This window comes from Mytilus californianus, unplaced genomic scaffold (genome assembly GCF_021869535.1).
Source record: "Mytilus californianus isolate M0D057914Y unplaced genomic scaffold, xbMytCali1.0.p SCAF_1, whole genome shotgun sequence".
In the NCBI taxonomy this organism is placed as follows: domain Eukaryota; kingdom Metazoa; phylum Mollusca; class Bivalvia; order Mytilida; family Mytilidae; genus Mytilus; species Mytilus californianus.
In genome coordinates, this window is record NW_026262581.1 from 17,134,763 (window position 1) to 17,149,006 (window position 14,244).

Consider the following 14,244-nt stretch of genomic DNA (forward strand, 5'->3'; position numbering starts at 1 on the left):
AGAAGATTTATAGGTGCAAAATGTGAGTTTTTTGGCTTATTTTTGGAGAAATTACATGTCAATACATTCCGGAATTCAAAATGTGTGTTTTCTTACTTACAGACAGGGAGATAGAGAATTTTACGCTTATTGTCATCCAATCAGAACCATTGATACAAAATAATTGCATTATAATTGTATATAATGTACATGAATTCATTTCTTCAGGGTTTGTCTTCGTCTGATTTTGTCATGGACGAGTTGAACACTTTGTGCAGTTTGTTGTAATGTCCAGTATTTTTTGTAATGTTTGCCTATTTTTGTGTTTATGTCAGATATAAAGGAACTGTTTAAAGTACTACTGGGTTTAACTTGCAACGTCCATACCAGTACAGGTAGGAACGTCGTATTATCGGTATATTAAACGTCATTGGTGGGTCCTGAAAGTGATTCCGGGGTTAAAACACTTCTCTTTATTTGTTTTTTTTCCTTTATAATTACACAAAACTCGACAAAATGTGCAGGAATCCTCGGGGGTCCACTTCAATACTTAATTGATAGGGGGTGCCGCTGGGGTTCTGTTACCCCAATTTTTTCATATAATTTAGATTTTAAAAATGTATACCTTTTCATATATTGCGGAGGTAAAAATGTTACCTTTTCCCATATTCTTTGGGTTTCATGTGGTGTGTAATTAATGTATGAGTGGAATACCATGACAAACGAGACGATTTTAATTTTAAAATTATAAATTTCCCCCACCTTAGTAGCAATATACCAACTTCACCTGCATATGGGATATACATTTCCCAACTTATTCGATATTCAAGAGCTTGCAGCTCCTACTCAGACTTTGTAAAACGTCACCAGTGTCTGAGCAGAAAGTTGATGAACCAGGGGTATGTCAAAGAACGTCTCGTCCTTTTTCTAAAAAAGTTCATCGGAAGGTACCAAGACCTTGTTGGTAAATATTCCGTATCAACTTCACAAATAATACATGATGGTCTTGAAGTATAGATTCTGCATACTGACGTTGTTTATCATCTTAACAACGTGTAATATTGTTCTTTCATTTGTCTTTGTTCTATTATTAATATTACTTTTACTGTTTGGTTTGTTTTCTGTGATATCCATTTGACGTGGCTAGGTACTTATACATCCCGTCAATGTGTTTGTATTATCTTTCATTTTTGCTGGTGTGTTTTGTATATGCGACTTTTTGTGTTTCTGTGGTTCTTATAACGTGACTCTGTACTTTAAAAGATCCCGTCATTATGTTATTGTTCTATTATTTGTCATTATGTTATTGTTCTATTAAAAATTTGAAAATACTTTGAACGACAAACGACAAATTTATTTTACTCCCGTAGTGGTATTAACCATATGTGGATTCTTAAAAATTCTAAAGAACTTCTGGACAATTTTAAATCTCGGTCTATTTCTGAAATTAATTCTAACATAACTTTTGATTTTTTAACCCTGTATACCAACATTCCCCATGTGAAATTATAAAATTGTTTTGAATAAACATTGAATGACAAAATTTCTTCTTATGTGACGTTTACATTTTCTGACGTCAGACACGCGAAGCAATGAATGTGGTTTTCAATTTGATAGATGCTTTTGTGCTTTTTTGTAAATAATTGTTTGTTTTGATATTGTAACACAGTGATGACTGCTGTACCCATATTTTGACAATTTTATTTATAATGTCTGTTTTGTTCACGCATCGTTGTAAATATAACGGAATTTGATAAGACTGTCGTACAAGTGAGAGGTTTAGCGCTATAAAACCAGGTTCAATCCACCATTTTCTACATTTGAAAATGCCAGTACCAAGTCAGGAATATGACAGTTGTTGTCCATTCGTTTGATGTGTTTTGTCATTTGATTTTGCCATGTGATTAGGGACTTTCCGATTGAATTTTCCTCGGAGTTCAGTATTTTTGTGATTTTACCTTATACCAAAGTGTCAAAAGAGAGAAAATTGGTTGATAAAAACACAGCCGGGAACACCAAGAAAGATAACAGACAAAGAAGTTATGGGAATTTATTGACCTTATAATATATTTCTGATAGTTTTCCCGACATATTCACATATTTGTTAACCTTGAAAAGGTGACGTATTCCAGCGGCACGTCCTATAACCTTGTATATATGAAGTAACCCCCCCCCCCCCCCGAGAGGAATCCTCATTTCTGGTTCAGTTATTAATATTTTATTAAAAAATAAGATGCAGGCAAGAATATTCATGAAAATCTGAAACCCTTTTCCTTCCCCCTCAACCCGCTTATTATATCTGCTACGTTATATCTGTCCACATAAAATATATAGGATTTGATGACACACTGATATAAATGAACAAATTTGTTTTGCTTTTATCAACTTGTAAACAAACAAAATGTCGACTATCCCAATAAACCAAATCAAACCCAGACCGTAGCACTTCATCTGTTCGAGGAAGAGGCAACTTTTTAATGCATCTGACAAAGAGAACAAATCCACGACCACGCTCACAACAAGAAAACAAGAAAAAAAGAAATTTACCAAGTTATTTTTAAGAAACAAAGATAACCTTTAAAATGATACAGTTTATTAAACGTAATCTTATGAACCAAAATGTCCCCTATTATATAAATATATTCTACCAGTAACCATAATAAAAGGAATTTCTCTTCAAATTTAAAATACTCAAAAAAGCCCATTGCCATGTAGCGTCGATGAAAAAAAAAAGTTGAAAGGTTTTGTAGTGTGAATTCATTTGCATCGCTTGCATTTCCTATCATGATTTCCTTGATAGAGGGCTGCTACTCACAAGGAAGCTATTAAACCAAGAGTTCCAAGTGGTGAAGTTGAAATCATCCCTTCGTAAATTTTACGGACGCCATCACGAGTTGGTTGACCGTTATGGAATATCTGTTTCACAGATGACGACAGATATGTTTCAATTGTAGTAACCACAATCCCGTCCTCTTTTCCTCGAACGTGACCTACATACTTATACTTATCACCGGGGTTGTACTTAAATGAACAACACGACGGGTGCCACATGTGGAGCAGGAGGTTTTGTGTACAGTTGTCTGTCTTTTGATCTTTTCCTATTTTTGCCATGGTGTTGTCAGTTTATTTTCGACTTATGAGTTTGAATGTCCCTTTGGGATCTTTCGCCTCTCTTTCAGAAGGTAACGATATGTGTAAATTCAGCCCGGGTTAATATTCAAAGTCGTTTAAAATAACTTAAACTATAAAAAATGTTATACTTTGTAAACATTCATATTTACCTTTATCTGATTCACTTTGTTCATCTTTGACAACATGATCATTGATGTTTTCCACAGGGTCATTTGTATCACTCACGTCCGATACATCGTCGTTACCGAGGTAACTTCCACATTTTGGTAAACCAGATGGTGGTTTAGGGATACTTGTGAAGGACTCGTTCAAGACCAGCGCCATTCCATTGTTAGAATGCATATCAATGTGGCAATGTAGAAACCAAATTCCAGGAATTGTAGCTGGAAACCTTACAACAACGTATCCTCCACTGGGTACAATTACAGTGTTTTTTAATACCGCCCCTTGTTGTACAATACCTGGGACATTTCCATTCAACCATGATGAATTGCTCCAAGTGGCACTGTTACACATACTCATTCCTGGTTTGGGTTTTCCCCTACAGTCGACATCATAGTTATCTTGAATTAATGCTCCTGTAATTTGATTAAATACGCCATATCCAACCTTCAATACCATGAAGGCATGCCCGTGCATATGTACCGGGTGGTCATCAACTCGTCCTTGACCCATATTAAGGAATGTCATCTGAATTGTGTCGCCCGAATTAATTGTCAAAGAGTTCATACATTCGCATAGTTTTTCCTCCCCACATTCCTGATCTGAACATTGATGTGTTAATTCGTCGGGTTGTGTAAGTGCGGAAACAACTGGTAGCTTAAACTGTCGTCCATTTATGGAAGCAGGTCCGTTTTCTCCATTATAGCCAGGAAGAGCAAAATTGAGAAAATACTCTTTAAATTTTCCTTTAACCGGAAGGGGAGTTGGAATATTAAGCACAGCACGGAGCTCGGTCAGTCGAGTACAGTTTACATTTGTATTTTCAGGGTAAAAGGGAAACGGGCAATTTACAACTATGCATTTGTTTGTAGACGTACAGTTGGACTTTGAGGATGTAGGTTCTGATAACGTGGCTCCTTCATACTGCAATATAGCCTCAGCCTTGGTCGTATATCTCCTCTCTAAAGTTTCAGCACGTATCATATATGTTTCTATTGGCTGGTTAGCTTCCAAAATAAAATTGAATCGTTCACCCGGAGCTATGACAAATGACTCTGCTACGACTGGTACAGTTTCAAAACCATCAGCCCCAACAATTGTTAAGTTATGTTGATCAACTGATACTCTCCATGGATAGAGAGCACCAGGTCCAATAACCCTAAATAAGTATTGTTTTCCTTTTGTAACTTTAAATGTTTCAAGCGGCGAACCGTTATGAGATGTATTTCTCCAGAATCGTCCACGTCCATTTATAAGCCCTGCATGAGTTCTATAGGGCGCGAATAGAGTCATGTCAAGTTGCATTGAAGGAAGTAGTTTCTTTCGATTTTTGTACACGCTTCCTTCGACATCGAACAAAATATCAGTATCTGAACCATATTCATGGTTCCATTCAAAAACTTGCATTATATGTTCTTCAAGCTGATTTTTATTTGATATTTTTGGCCTTATTATAAATGCACCAAATAAACCATTCAATCTTTGGTTTCCCATGTGTGAGTGGTACCAGAATGTTCCTGGTGGATTAGCTGTGAATTTATATTTAAAGGTTTGTCCCGGTGTTATTGGGCATTGTGTAATATAAGGTGGACCATCCATCCACGGAGTATCTTTCATGTCTACACCGTGCCAATGAATCGACACCGCTTCAGACAACTGATTGTTATGTACATTGATAATGACTGTTTGTCCCTCATATACTATTATTGGGGGACCAGGGAGGCTTCCGTTTGCGGCAACTACCAGTCTACCAGACGAGCCTTCCCATCCATCTGCTGTAATTATTTCATTCATGTTGACCGGAGAGGCGTTTGATGTGTCGGTGACATTATAAAGGAACAGATTGCCGTTATACGGATAGACAGGACCATCTGCTGACATCATTGCTATTTTATAATGTATGTTGAGGGATGTTTCACAGATCTTTGCATGAGGATCACATTCAAATGCAGTACTGAATGTTGCAAAGAGAAGAAATAGCAGTAGCTTCATGATGTCGATTCTGAAAAGTGCAAATTTAGAAAAAAAATGAATGGGAAATCACAGATAGAGGATCATTAAGTGCCAGTCTTTGTAAGAATCATGCAATTTAGAAGAATATCAAAACATGGCCGAAAAAAAAACCCGCCGACCTTACTATCCTATTTTAAAGTTACTCTCATCTCGAACGGTTAGAAATGCAAATTACGGAGCTAGCTCCCCTTAATTGTGAATTTCTAATGCATTTCAACCAAATTATATCTTGATTTATCAGATCAGGTTAGAGAAACGAATGTTATATTCATGCACAATTGAACATGTTGAACTTGAATTAATGCAAACTTCAGCGGGTTTTTGTTTGTCATGGTTTCACCACTGCCTGAATCTTAGGCAGATTGGCACTTAAAATATCATGTACTCCCTTAAATATGTGATGGTCTGTAAAATGTGCCCTCTGCTTTCCTTTTAATTATCTTAATATAATGAATTTATTCTTGAATTGATTTTACTCTGTTACCTATAGATTGAGAGTATAAAACGTTTAAATTTAAATTCTGGATAATTTAAGTTTTTATGGCAAGCTGAAGCCGTTGTGGAATTTATTCCCTATTTATTGATATCAAAAACTAATTTTTTAGTATTAAAAAATGTTACGATATTTTTTTTTATATTAAAAATTCGATTTATTAATATTACAAATTTTGTAATATTAAAAAATCATTTTTTTAATATTATAAATATTCAGTTGGATTTATTGATATTAATAAATGAATTTTTAATATTAAAAAATATGCTGATTTTTTTAATATTAAAAAATCAACATCAATATTACCTTAACGTTTAATATCAGGCAAAATAATCATGATCTGCCAAACGCTCTAACGATGAATATGAGACAAGTCGGTCAGGAGAAATTTGGACCGATCATGTTATTAATAAGTAAACTCGAACCATCTTATATCAACCCAGACAACTATTTAAAGAAATTTTTGACTATTAAGTGATTATTAACTATTAAATGTTAAATTTTACATAAAAGTATCAATTTAATGTTGCTGAATTTCCAAAAAAAAAAATAATAATTTAATCAATGTGAATCCAAATTTCTACTGATCTTTTTTTTAAATGAAACTTAATTTATTCCCCAAACACTAGTGAAGTGGATGCTGAATATGGTTTGTGATACACACCGTTATCATCATGATAACGCACAATTATACAAATAAAATTGATTAAAAAAGAGTTTTTTTTTAGATTGTTCTTATGTTGTGCTGTAATTCCACTGTCCATGGTTAGTGAGTTGAGCGCTCGCATACATGTTTAATGTTTAACCCCGCCATATTCTCGATGTGCCTGTCTAAGTCAGGAGCCTGTAGTTCAGTGGTTGTCGTTGGTTCATGTCTGTCATTTTTGTTTCGTGAATTATTTTGTTATTAATTATGCCGTTAGTTTTCTCAGTTACATTGTTTCATATTTTTTAAGTCGGGGCCTTTTATAGCCGACTATACGGTATGGATTTCTCTCATTGTTGATGGCCGTATGGTTGCCTATAATTGCTTGCATCCACTTTATTTGAACTTTGGTGAATAGTTGTCTCACATTTCCTAATATTTTATATTGCTATGAAAAAAATTAGATATGGACGTTATTTTTTTTTATAAGAGAAACAAGGTTACTTTAGGCATGGGACTAATAGTTTGTTTCCTTTTTGGTAATATAGCTCTTCAACTGTTTTAGTTTTTATACAGCCTTGGCTTTCAAATATTCTGCTTTGAGCGTTCCAGATGAAGGTGAATCAAGAAAAGCACTTCGGACGCATGAAATTTATAACGTGTTGTTTTCATCTTTTACAGCACTGGGTCGATACCTCTGCTGGCGGACTATCAGTCCCCAAGGGTATCATCAGCTCAGTAGTCAGTACTTCGGTACTGACATGGTTTATAACAAACCTTTCTAAAAATTATCCGTTGATAAATTTTGAAATTATTAGAAAGTAAGGTTTCAACTCCCTCAGGCAAAGTTGACTTAAGATGGATTTGGCTATTTTTTTTTTCTTTTAGGTCATTTTTGGTAAAATAGCTCTTCAACTGTTTCTGTTCTTATACAGCCTTGAGTTTCAAATACTCAGCTTAGAGCGTTCCTGATGAAGGTAAATCCAGAAAAGCGCTTCGGACGCATGAAATTTATAACCTGTTGTTTTCATTTTTTTTTTGCATAGTCCTGACTCCAGGTAATGGAAATCGTATTAAAATACTCTAAGCTGGCTCGGCCCTTTAACAGTGTGCAGTTTTTAACGCATGTTTCTAACGACGAGCGCGTGCTCTTCATCTTGGAAACGATGGCTTTGGGGGGTTTTCTTAAAAATAGTTTCGACGACATCGTTTATTCCGAATAAAATTGAGAATGGAAATGGAGAATATGTCAAAGAGACAACAACCCGACCAAAGAGCAGACAACAGCCGAAGACCACCAATGGGTCTTCAACGCAGCGAGGAAATCCTGCAAAAATGCAGCGGGGTTAAACATGTTTTGTGAGATCTCAACCCTCCCCCTATACCTCGGTAGAATAAAGAAACACATAGCAATACGCACAGTAAAACTCAGTTCAAAAGAAGTCCGAGTCCGATGTCAGAATAGGTAACAAAAGAAACTAAGCAAAATGACAATGATACATAAATGAACAAAGGACTACTAGCAGTTACTGACATGCCAGCTCCAGACCTCAATCAAACTGATTGAAAGATTATGTCTTCATCATATGAAAATCAAGTACAATCCCTCCCGTAAGGGGTTTAGTATCATACCATCATAAAATATATGAGAAGAACATAACCCGTATCATGCCAATAACTGGTTTTAGAATAAATGTGTTTATTTCCGTTGCAAAGACCATGTGAGTGAATCAATATTAATCCCAAAATATGCAATCATTAATGACTTGACAAAAGTATCGTAACTATATCCTTTCCGAATAAGTCTGTTTAAAGATTTGGATATCTTTTGCGGTGAATGCCGACATTTTTGTGCTTTGTAAAGAATATTATCATAAATATTGGATGTGAAATACCCGAACGTATAAGATGTCTGCATGTAGATTTATATTTACGAATGATGTCCTTGTACCAATGATAAAATTTAGTTAATGTTCTGACTAGTTTGTGATATCGAAAAACCCTGGTGTAATAATTTTTCAGTAATACAGAGATTTCTTTCGTTGAAATCAAATACGAAGTATATAAAATATTTTCCCACTACAAAATTTTGGTAATAATTAAAAATATTTTTCATTAAACAAAAATAGTTTTCAATATAACAATTTTCAAGTAAAATATTCCATACCTTACAGTCACGTACAACATTTTAATATTACACATTTACATTCTTTATCATATCATGGGCACGAATAAACACTTAAAAACTATGGAAAGCCAACGGGGTCAACATTCTTAATTCCTAAATTGTCAATTTGTAACTTGTAACTGTGTTTTTAAAAATTATTAATTGATAAATTGTCAATTTGCCACTTGTTACTTTGTAACTTAAAAATTCGTATATTGAAAATCTTGAAAATCTGTATTTGCAACTTTGAAATTCAACATTTGTAACTTTGAGGTTCTTTATTTGCGACTTTGTAGTTCATTAAATCTAACATTCGTATACTATTTCTTTTTTGCCATTCTTCATTCAACCACGTCACTTAAATACTCGCCATAGACACGCTGAAATTCGTATATTGATGTTTTGTAACTTGAAACATGTCGATTCGTTAAATGTCATCGTTGTATTATTTTAACGATCATTATGACGACAGATGGCGCTCAGTTTTCTTCTTCTGTGTATAAGCATCTTGTAAGTAGGAGCACCTCCATATGGAGTATATACCCTTAGTATTTTAAATCAATTATGTACAGCACATGCATATAAAAGAAAACAAATAGATAAATAACATTTTTGTTTTTATATGGCATATACACAGGAACTCGGTTTTATTTTGTTTTCTGAAGACGACATGTAGCGCTGCGTCCGAGAACGGAAACTACATCATTACTGGAAAACCCAGGTAACAAACGGTTTCTATTAATCCTAAAATGCGATTATTGAACCATTTGATTCTGACTGAGTGGGAAGGGCTGACAGATATATATATATATACATGCCTACTAAACTTTACTGGCCAAGAAGTAATGGTCGCCATTCGGTTTTTCGTCCTATAAAAATTTACAAAATGTGTTGCAGACAAAACTTCCCACAGGGTGTTCACCAAATATTCCCGATTCCCGATTCCCTCCCCTCAACTCCGGCTTCACTCCCCCTACTCCCGGGATCCCGCCCCTTGCCACCCCTCCTCACAGTTTGTCACCATTTTACAAATGTTGAATTTCAAAGTTGCAAATACAGATTTTCAATATACGAATTTTGAAATTACACAGTTACAAGTGGCAAATTGACAATTTACGAATTAAGAATTTTGACCCAGTTGGCTTTCCATATAAAACTACCACCATTTTCTAACCTGAAAGTTTTTTTTTAATTATTGCATTTGTTAGCGTAAAGAGGATATCTATCAACCTCTTTCATAACATAATTCGATGATTTCCGGAACTATTGTCCTATAACATATTACATCGGGGGCAATGTTTTCTATTCTGATATTTTCTTTTTACTAATTTTGTTATTTTGTTATTTTGTATTTTAACTATCAATGTGCCAACCGAGTTCCCATGTAAAAAAGAAAATATCAGCGTAAACACGTTAAAAATTGAATAAGAATGTGTTATATACTACCGAAACTCAAGCAACACATTTTACTAAATTAATTATTTGTTTTACACACACACACATAAAAAAACCCAAAAAACCTTTTTGTGTGTTTTTGCTGTGCATGCACTGATTTTGTTTCATTGATGTATACCCCATATCCTTTGTTTTTCTAATACTTCATTAAATTGCTGTTTTTCATCTTCAGTCATAAATGAAAATTGGTTAAATGTAAACCTGGACCTATTATTCAGACCTTGTTTATATATGATAAAATTGAGAATGGAAATGGGGAATGTGTCAAAGAGACAACAATACATATCGTCTATGCTGTTATCCCCCAATGTGGCATGTTTTGCAGAGAAGCGCTAAATCTTTTTTTCTGTGCAATATGTACAAAAGAACTTTCACGCATCTCTCCGACCTTTGTAAATGAAAGTTTACTTTGAAAAAATTTTCAAAGACAAATCTATTAATTTCATGGTGAAAAGATTTCTATTAAAACCTTGAATATCACAGTTGTCATCTCTGCACGACAAACACAATGTACCAAATTTGAAAATGGTGCCGAATATACAGACTTGTTGGTGTTGTTACGGTCAGAAATCACCTTTTAATTGTAGCCAACAAAAGACAAAAAACAAATAATAAATTTAACAAGATTGATTATACAATTTTACTAAAAATATTATACAAATTGAAATGTCAACTTAACTGTTAAAATATATGTCCGATCCTTAGTCTTTTCTTTATCCGGAATTCTTCTCTTAACTGTAACGAAATATGTCTAATAAGTCCACAATCTAGAATGATGTAGTTGACGTAAATAAAAGTGTCAACCCAACAACTCCAGAGATCTTTAAAAATCCAAGTATATTAATATCTGATCTGATCTGAAAGTCTAACTTTGGTGTCTGTATATATATATATATATATATATATATATATATAAAAGTCTAAATTGAAAACAACGTTCAAACCTATGATTGCGTTGGATAAAAACCACAATTTTTATACGTGTTCATGTAAAACAAATTTCTTGGTAGAGGGGTCTAAATACAGCACAAACAACAATTTCCAAAAGACCAAAAAAAGTGAAAAAGTCTATTTTAACAAAACGCATTTGACTAACAGGTCGAACAACTGATGTTCTTAAACCCTGCTGACTGCCATTGGCAATTGCCAAATAAATTGATCACAAGATCTAACAAAATGGATCTTAATATTAATTTAATACCAAACAGAAAACAATAAACTTGTGGAACAGATGGTATACAACAAACATGAGGTGCAAAAATTTGTACACCATATCCGGATTTCGACAGTTAATGTCTCTTCAGTGATGTTAGGGATCGAAACGGTATTTGGAAGGCCATATAATTTACCTCAATTACGAAAGACTCTTGAATTTGAAAGAGTCGAAATAGGATGAACGGATCATATAAACCCGAAGGAAAATACAATACAAGCCCAAACGAAAAAGTATATAAAAGTCTAAATTGAAAACAACGTTCAAACCTATGATTACGTTGGATAAAAACCGCAATTTTTATACGTGTGCATGTAAAACAAATTTCTTGGTAGAAGGGTCTAAATACAGCAGAAACAACAATTTCCAAAAGACCAAAAAAAAGTGAAAAAGTCTATTTTAACAAAACGCATTTGACTAACAGGTCGAACAACTGATGTTCTTAAACCCTGCTGACTGCCATTGGCGATTGCCAAATAAATTAATCACCAGATCTAACAAAATGGATCTTAATATTAATTTAATACCAAAGAGAAAACAATTAACTTGTGGAACAGATGGTATACCACAAACATGAGGTGCAAAAATTTGTACACCATATCCGGATTTCGACAGTTAATGTCTCTTCACTGATGTTAGGGATCGAAACGGTATTTGGAAGGCCATATAATTTACCTCAATTTACGAAAGACTCTTGAATTTTAAAGAGTCGAAATAGGATGAACGGATCATATAAACCCAATGGAAAATATAATACAAGCCCAAACGAAAAAATATATAAAAGCCTAATTGAAAACAACGTTCAAACCTATGATTGCGTTGGATAAAAACCGCAATTTTTATACGTGTGCATGTAAAACAAATTTCTTGGTAGAGGGGTCTAAATACAGCACAAACAACAATTTCCAAAAGACCAAAAAAAGTGAAAAAGTCTATTTTAACAAAACGCATTTGACTAACAGGTCGAACAACTGATGTTCTTAAACCCTGCTGACTGCCATTGGCGATTGCCAAATAAACGGATCTCCGATGTAATAAATAGATCTTAATTATAAATTTAATACTAAACAGAAAACAAAATACTTGCGGAAAAGATGATATACCGCAAACAAAAGGTGAAAAGGTTTTTGAACGACATTTCCGAATTTCGACAATTAAAGTCTCTTCAGTGATGTCAATAATCGAAACGGTATTTGGAAAGGCATACAATTTACCTTAATTTAGGATAGACTCTTGAATTTTGAGGAGTCAAAATAGGATGAACGGATCATATAAACCCGACGACAAATATAATACAAGCCCAAACGAAAAAACATAAACAAGTCTAAGTTGAAAACAACGTTCAAACCTATGATTGCGTTGGATAAAAACCGCAAATTTAATACGTGTTCATGCAAAATAAATTTCTTGTTAGAGGGGTCTAAATACAGCACAAACAACATTTTCCAAAAGACCAAAAAAGTGAAAAAGTATATTTTAACAAAACGCATTTGACTAACAGGTCGAACAAAAAATGTTCTTAAAACCTGCTGACTGCCATTGGCGATTGCCAAATAAACGGATCACCGATGTAATAAATGGATCTTAATTAAAAATTTAATACTAAGCAGAAAACAAAATACTTGCGGAAAAGATGATATACCGCAAACAAAAGGTGCAAAGGTGTTTGTACACCATATCCGGATCTCGACAATTAATGTCTCTTCAGTGATGTTAGGAATCGAAACGGTATTTGGAAAGCCATACAATTTACCTCAATTTAGGATAGACTCTTGAATTTTGAGGAGTCAAAATAGGATGAACGGATCATATAAACCCGAAGGCAAATATAATACAAGCCCAAACGAAAAAATATAAACAAGTCTAAATTGAAAACAACGTTCAAACCTATGATTGCGTTGGATAAAAACCGCAATTTTTATACGTGTGCATGCAAAACAAATTTCTTGTTAGAGGTGTCTAAATACAGCACAAACAACATTTTCCAAAAGACCAAAAAAGTGAAAAAGTATATTTTAACAAAACGCAATTGATTAACAGGTCGAACAACAAATGTTCTTAAACTCTGCTGACTGCCATTGGCGATTGCCAAATAAACGGATCACCGATGTAATAAATGGATCTTAATTAAAAATTTAATACTAAACAAAAAACAAAATATTTGCGGAAACGATGATATACCGCAAACAAAAGGTGCAAAGGTTTTTGTACACCATATCCGGATTTCGACAACTAATGTCTCATCAGTCATGTTAGGAATCGAAACGGTATTTGGAAAGCCATACAATTTACCTCAATTTAGGATAGACTCTTGAATTTTGAGGAGTCAAAATAGGATGAACGGATCATATAAACCCGAAGGCAAATATAATACAAGCCCAAACGAAAAAATATAAACAAGTCTTAATTGAAAACAATGTTCAAACCTATGATTGCGTTTGATAAAACCCGCAATTTTTAAACGTGTGCATGCAAAACAAATTTCTTGCTAGAGGGGTCTAAATACAGCACAAACAACATTTTTCAAAAGACCAAAAAAGTGAAAAAGTATATTTTAACAAAACGCATTTAACTTACAGGTCGAACAACAAATGTTCTTAAACCCTGCTGACTGCCACTGGCGATTGCCAAATAAACGGATCACCGATGTAATAAATGGATCTTAATTAAAAATTTTATACTAAACATAAAACAAAATACTATATATATAAGTCTAGAGATTTGCACAACGATACTAATATAAGATGGTATTATACGAAGATGTTGTTATCAAATCGTGTAGACAAATATTTCGGCTTAACAAATAGCCTTCTTTAGTGTCAATAATTATATATATATAGTTGTCACGTAAACTTCTAGAACACTGTAAAAGGGAAACTCCTGGAAAACTGTAGAACGAAAACTTCTAGAATATTGTAGATGTTAAATTACACATCGTAGATTATAATCATTCCAGAATTATTATGTAAGTCAAATGGAAAGTT

The 14,244-nt window shown here is 33.8% G+C and overlaps 1 protein-coding gene across 1 annotated transcript in view; it reads right to left on the reverse strand.

The window, feature by feature from the left end:
- Positions 1 to 2,536: 2,536 nt before the first annotated feature.
- Positions 2,537 to 14,244, reverse strand: part of LOC127705938 (uncharacterized) — a 42,439-nt gene continuing 30,731 nt past the window's right edge. The window contains exons 3-4 of the mRNA XM_052210652.1: positions 4,675 to 5,275; positions 2,537 to 2,554 (exon numbers count right to left, since the gene is read on the reverse strand). Coding sequence (XP_052066612.1) covers positions 2,537 to 2,554; positions 4,675 to 5,265 — 609 coding nt within the window. The 5' untranslated portion in view covers positions 5,266 to 5,275. The remainder of the gene's footprint in view (positions 2,555 to 4,674; positions 5,276 to 14,244) is intronic.